A 17,834-nucleotide genomic window follows, 5' to 3' on the forward strand; every position below is an offset into this window, starting at 1 on the left:
CCATATTATGTTTTTCTTATAATATAACTCAGCATGGCTATTAATTGATGGATCATAAAGTTAATTTTGAAGTCTTTCAAGATGATGCAATTTGCCTTATAGAATGGATAACTTAATGGACTTATTCTCATGTGGGCTTTGCCTAAAATAAAAAGAAAATAAAGGAGGTGCCAAGGATTGAACCTTGGACCTCAAGGAAAGTGGCAAGCCTAAGGAAGCATGAGTTAGCCACAAGTCTAGCAAGAAATTGCTATGAAAAGGAAAGGGGACATTAAAACTAAGGAGTTAGGAAGTTAGAAGAGTTATGGGAAGTTTAAAGAGTTATGGGAAGTTACGAGGAAGTGGGAAGGTGGTTATGTAAGTTACCTGAAAGGAGTTAGTGGAACTTTGTAACTCCTCTCCACTCTCCTTTAAATACCCCTCTCCCTCACCCAAGTCCTCATTTTTCCCTCTCATTCTCACCGAGACCACCTCCCATCTCCGTCTCTTTGTCTTTGGCCGAGAGCCTTGAGAAGTTCTTCTTCTTTTGTGGCCGAAAGGTTTGGGAGGTCTCCACCATCAAGCAAGCGTCCAAAGGTAGAGGACAAGGGGTAAAGGCTAGGAGGCTTTAGGGAGAACGAGGAGAAAGATCAAGGAGATCAAAGGGCTACATCTTAAAGTTTAAGGACTCAAGAACTGTAAGATCTCCTCTCACCTGCAACATAAGTGTTTTATCGTTGCGATTATGTTTGTATAATCGTGTATGCATAGATATGTATGTTGAAACGTATGCATGATTGTGCTTTATGATTGTCGAGTAAGATAATGTTAGTTCCCGGTTATAACAGAACATATGGTTAGTTTGGATTTATAGAAGGATACAGTTAAGGAAATATGTGGGTAAAGTTCGTTAAACGAGAACGATTACTCGAAAATAGAACAGAGTTACGGACTGGTAATCGACCACCCAGTCGATTACCAGAAGGTGTAATCGATCGCTTGATCGATTACACGGTTTAACGAGAAATGGATTAGCGATCCTTAATCGATCACCTGATCGATTAAGGAGATATAGGTGTAATCGATCGGTTGATCGATTACGGAGCTGTAATCGATCGGCTGATCGATTACGGAGCCTACTGTGAAGACCGTAAGTTAGGGAATCGATCGTCTGATCGATTAAGGGCTCTGTCAATCGATCACTTGATCGATTAACAGTCATAGGAATGTATATGCTAAATGAATGATTAAAGAACATTACATTATGATAAATGAAAAGAATGCATGTATGTTATTTTACTTTAAATGCAAGGCTTGTAACAAGGCTTGTACCCGGAAAGGGATCCAAGGGATGGGCACCTTAAGAACGCCCCTAGACCGAAGGATAGTAGGTCTAGTAGGTTGAAGGATAGTAGACCTAACTAGGTTGAAGGATAGTAGACCTAGTTACCAAGTAGTTGAGGTTTGCTACCTCGGATTACAAGGGATGGGCGGACGCCCTAGGTTGAAGGATAGTAGACCTAGCTAGGTTGAAGGATAGTAGACCTAGTATCCTAGTAATTGAGATTTAGCTACCTTATACTGACTTGGAATGAATGTGCACAAATAATGAATGGGTACAAGCCAGGGGACGCCCAAAATGATAAAGAAATGATTATGTTTAAGTATATGTTATGTTTGCAAAATGCATCATAAATGTTTATGCATATGATTTCATATAAGATGAAATTTATGGAAGTATGCTTAAGAAATGTTAAGAATGATTCATGATTATCATACTTGATTTAATGTTAAGGTTTAATCAAGTATATGCTATGTGATGTTATTGTGAATACATTTTATGTACTTAAGTTATGCTATGAATAATCATGTTTATATGACGATTGGATTTTGTGAGTAGGAAAGGAGCTTACTAAGCATTCGTGCTTATAGTCTTACTTTCTTATGTTGCAGATTCAATTAAAAGTTACTAAGGGAACGGGAAGCAGCAGGAAGGGCTGATGATGGTGTGTGTGGTAGTGACTTAGCAGGACGATCTCATTACTTTCTATATTCTGAATCTATACTTGCATGTGTATGTTAATGATGTTAAAGAAGGTTATGTTAAGTTCCCTATGGAATGGAATTTTGAATACCCTGACATGCATGATTTAGGTTGGAATTAGAAAGGTTTATAGTAAAGTTTCCTATTGCATATGAATACAACAATGTATGTACAAAAGTTTTAAGTTCCGCTGCAATGCTCATGATTCATATGCATGAATGAATGAATGAAAGTAAAGTAAATGTAGCGTCCGTCTAGGCCACGTAAGGGCGGGCGTTACAGAATGGTATCAGAGCAGTTCGCTATCTCACTACACACACATCAAGCCTGCATCCTGCCGCTTCCAAGTAAGTAGAATTTATGCTTACTAATGCTTTATTGATAATGATATGTTTGGATAGAACATACAAGATGGAAGCATGTTCTTACCTTAGAGAGGGATAAGGTATATAGGAAGATATTTAACTCTTACCTATAATGCATATGGATTAAGAAAAACGATAATGAACTTACACTAGCCTACTTTCTATTAGAGAAACATGGCTAGAAGAGGTAACAGAACGAATGGAACCGCCAATCAGTCTGACCTGGCACACCTGGTGGCTGATCTCCAGCGTCAGATCACTGAGCAGCAGCAGATCATCAATACTTTGATGAATCAGCAAGGGAATGCTACCCCTCCACCTGTGAACCAGCCCGTGATGTCTGAGGCACCTCCGGTTACCCCAGTACCTCCGGCAGGTCCTACCCCTGGAATGCGATCAGAAGCCTATTTAATCCAGTGGCAGAGACTGAAGCCAGAAACTTTCTCGGGTGCTGGTGAACCGTGGGATGCACAGGCCTGGTTTAAGACGGTAGAGAGTATTGTGGAGCTGCTGGACTGGCCGGAGCATGAAAAGGTCAAGTGTGCATCATTCTGCCTTTCTGGAGATGCCAGAATGTGGTGGGATAGGGTTAAGGCCAAGAGACTCGTGAATGAGATGCGATGGACGGACTTCGAGTCGGAATTTTTCGAGGAGTTCTTTCCATATGCGGGTGACTAACAAGCATTATGATGAGTTCATGGAATTTCGACAAGGTGATCTGTCAGTTAGCGAGGCTGTCAAGAGGTTCAACCGGCTAGCTCGCCTATGTCCCGAGTTAGTCCGTACTGAAAAGGAAAAGGTTCGACTCATGCTGAAAATGCTCCGACCCGAGATAGCGTTGAACGTGGCTGGCGGTATCAATAAGCCGCAGACCGCAGAGGAGCTGTTCAGTAGTGCCCTGAGTACCGAGCACTATTTGAACAATATTGATCAGCAAAAGAAGGCGCGAAGTGAAGGTAAGAGTCAAGCCCAGTTAGGGGATCAGAAAACTCAGAGTACCGGGGAAGGAAACTACAATGGCAAGAGAAAGCGATGGAACAATTCTAAAGATGGTCCAGTGAACAAGCAGCCTAAGTACACCTCATGCGCAAAGTGTGGAGGATCCCATTCTGGGGAATGCCTCCAGGGAACGAATAAGTGTTTTACGTGCGGAGTAGAAGGGCACAAGGCTCGAGCCTGTCCTAATAAGTTCCAGGCACCCCCTCAGCAGCAAATGCAGTCTCAGAATGCACCTGCACAAAACTAGGACCATGTCTTTAGAAGTTTGCAACTATGTCCAGGAACTAGGGTTATGGGAGAATCCCAAGTCTATCTATGTTTACTGAAAAGTTTCTCATGTTATGCTATACAATATTTAGAGTCAGACTTTATGTTAAGATGATTCCTTTATGTCACTATGATCGCATGCTTATATTATGCTTAAGATATTATGATATGCATACTTCTGATTCATGACCACTAGGACATAACTAGATTATGTGTGGGTTATGAATAATGAAATGTTATGCTTAAGGTACATGTCAATGTTCCTTGGCCATTAGGACATACTTGTGTATGCATGGTCTATGAATGATGAAATGCCTAAAGATGCTTCCCTATGATTGGGAATAAGAGCACTCTTCAGGTTATAAGGAACAAGGGAAATGGATGTGTTACCTTAAGTGTGCAGAAGGACCTAAGAAATAGAAGTCGATCTTGTTGGGTACTAGATCGAGAAATGGAAAAGCTTAAAGAACAAAGATATGTCCTTAGTGTTGGTTCTCTGTAGAAGGCAATGGTTTGAAGAAACCACTTAAGAATGCTAGGTTAATGAGAATCAAACGTAGTGAAGTTATTCTAAAGTTCGAGGACGAACTTTTTATAAGGAAGGGGGAATTGTAACACCCCACAAATCCCTTCAATATTTTATAAATATTGAACATGACTATAAGGAGGAATAGTCATGAGGGAAATTTAGTAGAAATGCTAAATAGACCAAAAATGTAAGGTATGTCCTAAGGGTCTATGGGTAATGTTTTTTTTCATAATGGGTCTAACCTTTATATGAGCTTAGCTAATGATAAAAATGAATGAAATTGGGCCTTAAAGAATGGATAACTTAAATGGGCTAATTCCATGTGGGCTTTGCAAAAATAAAAGAGAAAAATAATGGAGGAACCAAGGATTGATCCTTGGACCTCAAGGAAATGGCAAGCCTAGTAGAAGCATGGGATAACCAAATGGGATAGCAAGTGTTATTGTGAAAAGGAAAGGGGACATTCGAACTAAGGAGTAGGGTATAGGAATGGACATTAAAGAGTAGTGGAAGGGAGGAGTTGGCAAGGTGGTTATGTAACCAAGTTCCACTACTCCCACTTCCACCTCCTCTCCACCACTCTCCTTTATAAACCCCTCTCCCTCACCCACTCCCTTTTTCCCTCTCATTCTCACCGAAGTCCTCATCTCCATTCTCTCCACCGAGAGCCTTGAGAAGTCCTCTTCTCCTCTTGTGGCCGAGAGCTCCCTTGTGGAGGGTCCACCATCAAGCAAGTCTCCAAAAGGTAGAGGACAAGGGGGCAAGGCTAGGAGGCTTTAGGGAGAACCAAGGGAAAGGCTAAGGAGACACAAAGGGTCTCATCTTCGGTTGAAGGGTAAAAGACTCAAGAACCAAAGGTAAGATCTCCTCTCACCTGCAACATAAGTGTTTTATCGTTTGATTATGTTATGTATGTGTATGTAGTTAAGATATGTATGTTGTATGCATGATTGTGCTTTATGATTTCGGTAAGTTAATGTTAGTTCCCGGTTAGAACAGAACATATGTATATAGTTCAGGATTTATGAAGGATACGTTAAGGATATGTTAAAGTTCGTTAAACAGAACATAGAAACCGTAGAACAGAAAGACTGGTAATCGACCACCCAGTCGATTACCAGAAGGTGTAATCGATCGCTTGATCGATTACACGGTTTAACGAGAAATGGATTAGCGATCCTTAATCGATCGCCTGATCGATTAAGGAGCCGTAATCGATCGGTTGATCGATTACGGGGCTGTAATCGATCGGCTGATCGATTACGGAGCCTACTGTGAAGACCGTAAGTTAGGGAATCGATCGTCTGATCGATTAAGGGCTCTGTCAATCGATCACTTGATCGATTAACAGTCATAGGATGCTGTAATCGATCTCCGGATCGATTAACAGTTTTAAGAGAAAAGAATTATGATAAGTAATCGATCCTTTGATCGATTAAGAGAAAGAGTAAGTGATCTCTAGATCGATTACATGCCTGAGAAGCACGATGATGATATAATGGAAGATATTAGGGTTTAGGCTAAGAAACCAAGAGACCCTATAAGGATTTGACTAATCCTAGGAAAATGGATTTATGTAATGTAAGGTTTACCCAATGCCATGATCAATGTTTATGATGATATGTTCAATGACTTCACACCATGTTAAGGTATGTTTAAGGGATAACATGGTAAAGGATAGTCATTGTATAAAGATATGCTAACCATGACTGATGAGCAATGAAGTTAGGGTTTAATTGATATTTAGACCTAATTAAGATGAATGTATTAATGGATTAGCATGATGGATTCATGCTTAAGTTTAACCAAGATATGATAAATGTTAAATGATTAAGAACAATGATATAAACTCATGAATGAATATATACATGATTAATGATAATGGAATGTTCAATAACATTCACTATGAAAGAAAAGGAATCATGTATGCTATATGAGCTATGATGTATATGCTAAATTAATGATTAAAGAACATACATTATGATAAAGGAAAGAATGCATGTATGTTATTTTAATGCAAGGCTTGTACCGGATCCGGAAAGGGATCCAAGGGATGGGCACCTTAAGAACGCCCCTAGACCGAAGGATAGTAGGTCTAGTAGGTCGAAGGATAGTAGACCTAACTAGGTTGAAGGATAGTAAACCTAGTTACCAAGTAGTTGAGGTTTGCTACCTCGGATTACAAGGGATGGGCGGACGCCCTAGGTTGAAGGATAGTAGACCTAGCTAGGTTGAAGGATAGTAGACCTAGTATCCTAGTAATTGAGATTTAGCTACCTTATACTGACTTGGAATGAATGTGCACAAATAATGAATGGGTACAAGCCAGGGGACGCCCAAAATGATAAAGAAATGATTATGTTTAAGTATATGTTATGTTTGCAAAATGCATCATAAATGTTTATGCATATGATTTCATATAAGATGAAATTTATGGAAGTATGCTTAAGAAATGTTAAGAATGATTCATGATTATCATACTTGATTTAATGTTAAGGTTTAATCAAGTATATGCTATGTGATGTTTTATGTACTTAAGTTATGCTATGAATAATCATGTTTATATGACGATTGGATTTTGTGAGTAGGAAAGGAGCTTACTAAGCATTCGTGCTTATAGTCTTACTTTCTTATGTTGCAGATTCAATTAAAAGTTACTAAGGGAACAGGAAGCAGCAGGAAGGGCTGATGATGGTGTGTGTGGTAGTGACTTAGCAGGACGATCTCATTACTTTCTATATTCTGAACCTATACTTGCATGTGTATGTTAATGATGTTAAAGAATGTTATGTTAAGTTCCCTATTGAATGGAATTAAAATACCCTGACATGCATGATTTAGGTTGGAATTAGAAAGGTTTATAGTAAAGTTTTCATATATTGCATATGAATACAACAATGTATGTACAAAAGTTTTAAGTTCCGCTGCAATGCTCATGATTCATATGCATGAAAGAATGAATGTAAAGAAAAATGTAGCGTCCGTCTAGGCCACGTAAGGGCGGGCGTTACATCATAGACACCGGTGGAAAATCGATGTCTATGACTATTTTTCTTGTAGTGAGCATAAAGCTTAGCAAGTACCATCATACTCACAAAACGATACATATTTTAAAATCATGCTTTTGAAAATGTGAAAGGAAACATCTTCATGCTTGTCATTTATTCCTATTGAAACATATAAGCTAGACAAATATCATGGCATACTCATCATAACAAGCACATGAACTAAAATCATAAACTGAACTAAGCTGAATCTTAAAAACTAATTTCACTTTAAGTTAGTAATGAGCTTTTGAAAATTTATACATATAGTAAGTGAAAATACTAATCATCCTGTTGTGGGCCTGACATCGTGCTAACTATGCGCGCATCTCTAAATAGATCCGAGGTAGCTAATCCCGAACCTATTAGGGTACTACTAGGCGATCTAGGGCCTAGGGACGATCTAGGAGCCCACCCATGGACGAACTGGAGTCCAAGCACATGCTATATAAAAAGTAAAATACTTTCTTTAATAATTCTTTTCTCTTTAACCTTAGATATACTAGGCGATCTAGGGCCTAGGGGCGATCTAGGAGCCCACCCATGGACGAACTCGAATCCATAATTACTGAGGCAAGGTAAATTATTTTCATAAACATTCTGTAAGAGAAACTAATCTCCACATACATACATAAATTTTTGAATGACTAAAACTATGGATTTATGCATATGAACGGAGCTACTTATACTGCAGGTGAGAGGTACTTACCTCCTACGTTAATTTCCTTACAATTCTTCTGTTAGAGAAGAAGATCTTCTCGGCGATTTTCCTACGTCTACGCGTTCTTCTCGCGGAGAGGAGCCTCCTTGTAGAAGAAGTTCTCTGGAAGCCTTCCTTGTGATCCTAGGGGACGGAATCTTCGTTCTTCGGGTTTGGGGCGCCGAGAGGGAGGAGAAAAGAGGGGCAACGATGTTCTGGGTGAGAGGTGAGGAAAGGGTTTTCGAAGATAATCAAAATCCTCTCTTAAGCCTCCTATTTATATTATGTGATTCCTAGACCTAACTCGCCGATAAATAAAAATTCGGCTCCTTCTTTTTTGAAACAGACCTACTGGGCCCTTGGTTCTTGGAAATATCTTAAGAATTGCAGATTCTTATAGGTTGCGGATTCGAATCTCGCCTTGGACATTTTTCTTCCTATTTAATTTTGCTACTTCCGCTAATACAAAAATTCCAGAAAAATATTCTAAAATTCTAGAAAAATCATAGAATATTTCTAAAATTAAATTCCAGAAAATATTCTAAAATTCCAGAAAAATCATAGAATATTTCTAAAATTAAATTCCAGAAAAGTATTCTAAAATTTCAGAAAAATCATAGAATATTTCTAAAATTATTTTTGAGAATTTTTGGGCGTTACATACATGATCGTTGGAGCGACAGTTGGCTGATTAAATGCAGATTAAAGAGCCGTTGAAGCCCATCAGTCGATTGGCCCTTGGAGTAGTCGACTGATGTACGGAAAATATTAAAATAGCAAACGACGCCGAAGAAATTAAAAATTCTGTTTTATCATCTTTATGACAAATCTCTGAGATTGTAAAAGCTTTCCTCTTCCTCTATAATTCACTACCAATTCTTGTGAAAGGAAGAGATCAGTCTGTGAGAGTTTTCTCCACCTTTCAAGCGTGCTTCGAAAAGGAGGGTTTTTCATAATGGAACGGTCGTTTGTGTGTGTGGATCCTTGGATTAGTCACCTCGTTGAGGTGGATACTAAGTAAATCAACGAGTTAGCGATTGTTCTTCATTTTCATGTTTTTATTTTGCTTCCGCTAACAGTTTCGCAGGAAAGATCAAAAATCGCTATTCACCCTCCTCTAGCGAACGCCTCGGTCCCAACATATTTTGGTTTCAAGTTTATTTTTATATTAAACTGAACATATCCACCCACCCCTATTGATATGCACCAAGGCATTCCTAACCCAAACTAACAAAGTCTTTTAACATAGTTTGGAACTCCTAAATTTCTATGCTATGACCTATGACTTGTAAGATGGGTCACCCATCGAAATTTTGATACATAAATAAGTTCTCCTTCAAAGAGGTGGAAAAACATTGTTCAAATTTTTTTCTTTTATAGAAAGATAGGAAGATTAAGTAAAAATGAGAAAGTAAATACCAAAAAATGAATTTGTCTCACGAAGCTCTTCATTAAAGCGATAGAAACACTTCCGAATAAAGAATAGAAAGAATTTACGTTTTTTTGGATGGCGTGAGAGAAGGTTCATGTACAGAAGGGGAAGGGAGGGGAATGAAGGAAAGGAAAGGGAGAGGAAGTAAAGTATTTTATGTTCCCCTTGTTTGGATGGGATGGAAGGTTCATTAACGTAACATGTGTTACTTTGTTTGTGAGGAAAGGAAGGAGAATGAAGATTAAATATATAAAATTACAAAAATATTCTATTTTTTTTAAAAAAAGATAACATATGTAGAAGACGAATGAAAAATTATAAAATTCTATCAATTTGCATGTAGAAGTTGAGATATGGAAGGTCCTAAAATAGACAACGTATGCTTTTTGGATAAGTTCATATCCTTAGAGGAGGAGAAGAAGAAGATTAGAGTTATTTATCACTGTTTTCTTGAATCTTGTCCTCGAAGAGATTTGCGATGAGGGTCGACGGTGACGTCATGGAGTGCAAGCGATTGGACACTGAGCGATGACGGCATGCATTGTGTGAGAAGTGACGGCACAAAGATGAGATATCTAAATAGATGAATTAATTTAAAAATTAATATTTTAAAATAGAGATAAAATTAAAATAAAATATTTTTGAGTTCCCCTTCCCCTTCTTTACACCCCAAATGGGAATATAAGAAATTCTAGCGATTCATGAGCATGCAAGGGTAAAACTTACCCTTCTCTCCCCTTCTCCTTCTTAACTCGCTCCATTCCAATCAATGATCAAAATTCTCCTTCCCCTTCTTTATCCTTCCTTTCCCTTCTCTCACCTCCTCCCAAATAAAGCGTTATAGTGACAATATGTGGGATATAAGTTGACTCAAACTTTCTTGATTAATACAATAAAATGTCGATATCAAAAGTTTATCCACAATGATTGTTTCTTACCTAGTCAATTTAAATTTCTGTTAATTAATTTAATTGTCATTAGTTAACTCAAATGACTCGAATTGATTCAACTAGATATAATTTTAGCCTTTTCTTTTAGTAGTTGTGAAGCTGAGCGGGATAACTACTATTCTATGGGCAATATTAATTTTGTGAGTTCGATTACAAATGTTAAAAATAATCTTCCAAAACTTGTTGATTCAGAAGAATACTAGGAAATATGAAAATAAACAATATTATCGAAAATATTATTAAACTAAAAATTTAAACTTTAACATCATCCTAAATAATTGTTTAAATAGATCCAAAAATCTTAAAATATCTTAACGGATGCTAAATCCTAAAAATCCTGAACAGATTCAAAATCTTAAAATACAAAAGATAAAATTACCAAAAATATCCTACTAAAAAATTTAAAAATTATCAAAAATAATAAAAATCTTTGGATTCTCCTGTATCAGTCGTCTTAGATTGAAAAAAACTCATCGTCGAGTTTAGAGTAGTGTAAGGTGGTAACTCAAGGGGAAAATCATATAGCATCAATTTGATTCTTATAGTTGTTGCCCTTCTACTTGTAAATTAGGATCTATGTATATCGCATTATTCTTGCAAGGCAACAAAGTATAGACTGTATCTTCATGCTCCATTTCATCTAAAAATCTGGATATAGAAAGTTTGTTAATATTATTGACTATCGGAATAGATGTGGTTCCTTCCCGAAGATGTTCCGCCACCTCATCTGCTTCAACATCATAAATGAACAGATTGTTGTTATCTTGAATCTTACAATTCCTTTCAAAAGATGTGTCCCCATCCTTTAATGGCCTTGTGAAATTAAGCCTAATATTTGTACAAATGCTGAAAATTTATACATCAGTGGTTTGTTTGTCTTTAATTAGATCGGCTTCAAAGCTATCATCACCCTCCTCTGGTTTTGGCTCATCAATTGGCTTAAAGAACTCAGTGATGCTCATTGGCTTTTTGCTCCTCTCATCCCTATCGACATCTTCTTTCTTCTTTCCTGTGTTCTTACGAGTACCCAATTTAATGAAAATTTCATTGATCTTTTTTCACTGACAGTTGCTTCATGGACTGCAATTCATCATCAAATTCAACTTTTCTTTCTTCACTTTTCATTGCAAGTAACTTTTCTTTTCTCCTCTCTCACTTTCTCATACTCTTCCAAAGTCATCTCCTTGTCCTTTTCCTTTTCTTCCTCATAGATTGTTCTATCCTTAATCAACTCAGATGACACTTCATCCATCTCCTGCTTCTCAATAATAATAATCATTTTATCAGCATTAACAATTTCCTCTTTTTCAAATTGTGCTGTAGTATCATTAGTTGTTGTTCCCCAGTTGACGCGTGCCAGATCCATCACGTTTTATCTCATTGCCATGGCCAATACCACTCCTCCATTCATACATTCTTTGTTGAGGTCGTTTAGAGTCTCTTCCAGCCTCCTAATTGCTATAATCACCATGACCTCCATAGCCGCCATGGCATCCACTAATGTATGGTTGGCATGGTTGGCGTTCCCTCTCACCATCTCACATACCTACATTAATGAGTCTCTCTGAGCTTCCAGATTCACCATAATCTTGTTCAGGAGGAACCATGGGATCACCTTCAAATTTGCTTTATTTTTTCTTTAATGGAGGTTTTTTCTTGATTTTTCTTCAGCATTTAGTAAGAAATTTTGAAATGCTTGCCAACTTTCAAAATCTGCATCCTCCTTGTAGGAACCTTAATCATTCCCATATGCATCTGAATATTCAACATGTTTTATTCGATGATCTTCTCTCTTAGAAATTCGCTTAGAGTGTTTGTGCTTGCTTTCTCACACAGTGGTGTGTGTATCACTTTCTTCTTCTGATTCAAATTCAGAAGCAAACTTTGGGTTAAATTCCTCCTCCAATTCATCTTTGAATTTGTTCAAGTAATCTTGGGCGTCAAACACTACAAAAATATTATCAATTAGCGACGGAAACAGCTCGTCGCGCGTTTTTTGGTCGTTGACATCACTTTAGCGACGGAATATTAACTTCCGTCGCTATTTAGCGACGGAATTATTTATTCCGTCGCCAATTATTTAGTGACAATTTTTTTTACCGTCGCAAAAAATCTAGCGACGGAACTATTAATTCCGTCACTAATTAGCGACGGAATTTAAGATTCCGTCGCTATTTTGTAAAACAAAATTAATAAAAATATTTCTTTTTAGCGACGAAATTAATAATTTTGTCGCTAGATTAAAAAAAAATAAAAAATATACGGTTATTGCCGACGGAATTTAGAATTCCGTCGCTAATTAGCGATGAAATTCTAAATTCCGTCGCTAAATTAAAAAAAAATTTCGATTATTAGCGACGAAATTATAAATTTCGTCGCTAATAATATAATTTTTTAAATTTTTTCATCTGTTTTTCTGAATTTTATGTTTACACGACAACAAAACCAATATAATATAACAGAAAAACACAAATAGGCCAACAATGGTATAACACAACACTAATATAATATCTGAATACAACACATATCAAAATACTCCGATACAATCTGAATACAATAACATAATTACAAATATCTGGATATAATGATACTATATCAAATGTCAGAATACAAGAACTGATCAAAATTATATCTAAACCAGCCGAGGCAAAATAGAAGATCCTGCAAAAAACCAATAAGATAGGTTAGTAATAGAACAACGTATTTGAAAAATCCATGCTTACAAGTAATAACGTAAAAAAAATTAAAAGTATTAGAAATGCTAACCTACCTTGCAGACAGCTACTGATCAGGAGCATTAGGGTCCTGAGTCTCCGTATCAGGGTCCGCACCTCGCATCTCAGCTCGCATCGCATCAAAAGCAGGCTGCGATTGCATCTGGCCGAAGGCCTCCATGAAGGCCGCCATCTGCCACCCAAGCCGAGCTTGACTTTCTGCCTGCGCCTCTAATACGGCAAGTCGATCTTGCTGCCCCTCTAATACTGCAAGTCGATCCTTTAATTCTTGATTTTCTTTTTGTAGGGCTTCTATCGTAGAATCTGATCCGCTGGGATGACCCCTGGCTCTAGGGGCCATCACACGATCATATACGACTCTCGCCTGGGACCCTAGACCGTAGAGGGTGGAGCTCTTCTTCCTCCCACCGACCACATCATAGTAGATCTCATTCAATTGGTCGGTTGAGAGCTCCTGCCTCTCTCCTCCCTCAACTGCAGGCGCAGACGCCTGTGCAACTCTAGCTGAATATTCAGCCTGTTTAAAATTAAATTATTATAAAAATTTAAGATTAGAAAAAATAATTACATGGCGGTAATGTGAAATAAATAAAAAAATTATTTTCTTACGTCTAAGGCCTGCGAGCGAGCATCAATAAAAGTTCCATCCTTGGACTTGTGTGTCTTTGTAAAAATCTCCCAACAAGTAGGTGTTGAAGATCGGAGATGGCTAGAGAGGGGGGGGGGGGGGGAGTGAATAGCCTCCTTGATATTCGATTTTCTTCTACAAGAATGTTAGTGCGCAGCGGAAAATAACTAACAAAATGAAAGCAACACAAACAATACGATGTACGAGGTTCGGGGATAACTTGCCCCTACTCCTCGGCGTGTTCGTATGGTGGACGATCCCTTGACCTTCAGTAGATCAAACCCCGGATAAAAACTGACTAAATGAGTCTCCTTCTTGGTGGAGTTACCTCTCCACAACCAATCTCACAGATAAAAGGTTAAGCACAGAGATTATAAGAAGGAAACTACAGATTGAGGCAAAACAATACAAGCTTACAACACAGCCTCAAAAGATGGATCACAAGCTCAAGCAAGGCTTCCCGAGAGTAAGGCACCACTCCTTGCACCACCTCAGGAGAAAGCTTCAAGGAAGATCGTAAGCAAGCAAGAGAGCTCAACTAGCACAAGCACACACAGCAATTAGGGTTTCCGTGAGAGCTTCTCTTCTCCTTCCTCTCTTCCTTTTAACTAACGTCCTCTGAGTCCACTGCACTGATCATCCTAATCATTCTCTGGTGCAGCTCAGAGCTCCGTTGCTTTGTCTTTTACCTGAAAACCATGAAAGCCAAAGCTCGACAAATACTGTCAAGATAGAAAGCAATCCCTTGACTCTTCCTATTCTTCATCAAATTCAAACTCCAGAGGATCAGAGACATTAGCACAGCAATATCAGAAGAAACAGAAATCAGAGCAGAAACCTGAACACGATCAGAAATACCTTAATCGATCAAACAATCGATTAAACTTCGTAATTCTCTCCTCTGTAAAGCGTGTAATCGATCAACCAGTCGATTACCCATGCCCTTAATTGATCACCTGATCGATTAAAGCATGGTAATCGATCAGGTGATCGATTACCAGACGCTAATCCGGTTTCTCATTAAGCTTGTAATCGATCACCTGATCGATTACAGTTCACCATAATCGATTGCCCAATCGATTATGGTACGTTCTGTGGGTTTTGCGAATTGTTACAGAATGCTCTGTAATCGATCATCAGATCGATTAACAAGTTAACGCTGGTCTCACAGAATGATCTATAATCGATCACCAGATCGATTAAAGGTCTGTAATCGATCATCAGATCGATTAACCAACTTACCCTTGGTTAATCGATTCACTAATCGATTAAACCAAGCTTAACATTAAACCCTAAATCAAGACTTGATCAGGTTAACTTGGGTCTCACCCGAGCCAACCACATTGGATCACGTAATCAGAGAACAAGCTCCCAAGCCTCCTCTGATAATGATCCAGTCCGAAGACAGGCTACCATGCCTTCTCCGACCATAGTCCGGTACAGAGAACGAGCTACCGAGCCCTCTCTGACCTAATTTGGAGAACGAGCTACCGAACCCTCTCCCACTTCATCCGATCCAGACAACGAGCTACCGAGCTCTCTCAAACCTAGTCCGGAGAACGAGCTACCGAGCCCTCTCCGACTCCATCCGGTCCAGAGAACGAGCTACCGAGCCCTCTCTGACCTAGTCCGGAGAACGAGCTACCGAGCCCTCTCCGACTATATTCGGTCCAGAGAACGAGCTACCGAGCCCTCTCTGACCTAATCCGGAGAACGAGCTACCGAGCCCTCTCCGACTATATCCGGTCCAAAGAACGAGCTACCGAGCCCTCTCTGACCTAATCCGGAGAACGAGCTACCGAGCCCTCTCCGACTCAATCCGATCCAGAGAACGAGCTAGCGAGCCCTCTCTGACCTAATCCGTCATTGATCAATCTGAAAATGAACTTAAATCGTTGTCAACATCAAAACAACAATCGGGACAAAACTGCATCAACAGTAGGAGGACGCTGTAACTGGTGCTCCTGAAATTCAAAAATACAATTAAATAAAAATAATCACATTACTAATTAATTAAAAATATATTAATTGTAAACTTACTAAGTCCAAGGTATGCTCCACAATGGAGCGGGATCCAACTGTATGTTTTGTGGATCCGGTGCTAGGGCCAACTAGCTCGGTCTTTCTGTTGGACCGAGCTGTCGCTGCATTTGCCTACCATCTTTCTGCTTGCCATATTGCTTGCCATCCAGCCCAGATGTCCTCTGGGATCCAAGATGGTCTGGTGCCCTTAGTTCTGTATTTATATAGCAGATCTTTATATAATTTGCCAGCAGCAGCATTCCAGGCGTCTTGAAACTCCCGCTCATGTCCTGGCTCAAAAGTATATTTTTTCTGCAAGAAAAAAAACAATTAGTCAAAATAAAAAAACTTAATTATAAGGTGGTTAAAATGACTTACCACAAACTCGTTGTAGTAAAAGGTGCACATGGCCTGATCGACATGCCTCCAAGTATGTCCTGAACGACATACTCGCTCACGGAACTTACTAGAAATATATGGGGTAACTTTATGACCCTCTGGTGAAAACTGCATTAAAAACCATGTAAATGTTAGACATATACTATAAAACAAAATATGAATTAAAAAGTACTAAATGTACCAATACTTACCACCCGGTAACAACTCTCAATACTGTCCGGCCACCTGGTGCTACTGCCTGATCAGACATATCTATATCTGCAATATCATAAATGAAGAAAAGGGAAAAAAATGCTTGCTTCCTCAAACAAAAGATTTGCTTAAAATTTCCTCTAATCACATAGTTAACTAAAGGACTTGGCATGCTATAGGTTCAACTTGATACACTTTCCTTGTGCCATTTTGTTTTCTTTGGATGTTTTGTGGTTTCAGATCTGACCTCCCAACCTCCTCTGCTTGCTTCCTCAAACAACCATTTGATCTTTAATGAATTTCGATGAGGAATCTCATGAATTTCGATGTGATCAAGTAGCGTACACAATCTCATGAATCTCATGAATTTCGATGAATTTATTTTAGTGACCTTAATGGAATTTGATCCTTTTGTATCGTACACAATTTATATTAATGTTAATGTAGTATAAGTTTGAACGAAACATTTATAGTGTTTGTCAATTGTTAAGTTGATTTCTCCCCATACTACTAAGGAAGGAGTGCAAGGTTTACAATCTATTTCCATAGGGGTTTTGGTGCATAGTAAAAATGAGATGGGTTTAGTGGTGATCAAACTTAACTGCATTATAAGTTGTCCCATGCATTTCAAATAGCTTGAAAGTCAGTGTTTTCAAACAAGACAAGCTGAACTTTGGCAATCAAAGGTCCACCACATGACTATTATAGATTGCATGCATCAGCCGTTTCTAATAGTTCTGTTGACAGCATACAGACTAGTAGGATGAAGGAGTAGCATGCAAATAGAGAACTTGCAAGAGAATAAACAAACAAATGTTGAATGACACAAGGAAAGAGACTTAGAATGGAAATCTATTAGATACATGAAAATAGGATACATAAAAATCTATTAGATACATGAAAAAATGAAAATATAAAACTATCATAGGGCCACATAAATATTTACCATAAAGGAATAAAGGAAGAGTGAAAGATCAATACGATAGGAAGCAGACTAATCAATGTCACATTTGGTGGTTTCCATCATAAAGATACAATGGTAAGATGATATTCATTTGGTGGTTTCCATCAAAAAGATACAATTAAATAAACAATATTCTATTAAGATATATTGACTTTCCTCCCAAAACTGTAACTGAGAATAATTTTTTTAAAACTAAATTAACTACAATGGTAAGCTAGGAGTCTCAACTATTTAGGGTAGGCTATCAAAGTCTAAATAAGGTTACATATTCCTATTGTCTAGATAGTTTCAAATCCCCGAGTTACATTTATTCGAATTTAGTCTCCTATCAATTTAGACTCGAATTGATATCTTTGTAGCTCCTATTGTCAAATATCTTTGTAGCTATCCTATTCAAGCAAGAGCACGTGTGTCACGTGGTAACATGGTATCACGTGGTAACATAAAATACATAAAATAGTAAACCAGGAGCAGCAAATAAGTATCACGTGGTAACATAAAATACATAAAAGTTTACAGACAAATATCAATCATCAACATTAACATTTTCTTAATCCTCCTCACTAGACTCAGTTAGCTCAACTG

At 38.2% G+C, this 17,834-nt stretch overlaps 1 protein-coding gene and 1 pseudogene across 1 annotated transcript in view; one reads left to right on the forward strand and one right to left on the reverse strand.

Moving 5' to 3' along the window:
* Positions 1-3,196: 3,196 nt before the first annotated feature.
* LOC141812357 (uncharacterized) overlaps positions 3,197-17,834 on the forward strand; it is an 86,837-nt gene continuing 72,199 nt past the window's right edge. Inside the window, exon 1 of the mRNA XM_074700386.1 lies at positions 3,197-3,616. Coding sequence (XP_074556487.1) covers positions 3,197-3,616 — 420 coding nt within the window. The remainder of the gene's footprint in view (positions 3,617-17,834) is intronic.
* On the reverse strand, positions 11,164-13,384 carry LOC141812282 (RGG repeats nuclear RNA binding protein A-like; annotated as a pseudogene).

This window comes from Curcuma longa, chromosome 18 (genome assembly GCF_044706935.1).
Source record: "Curcuma longa cultivar G26 ecotype Majalengka, Jawa Barat chromosome 18, ITB_CL_G26_1.1, whole genome shotgun sequence".
NCBI classification, from domain to species: Eukaryota; Viridiplantae; Streptophyta; class Magnoliopsida; order Zingiberales; family Zingiberaceae; genus Curcuma; species Curcuma longa.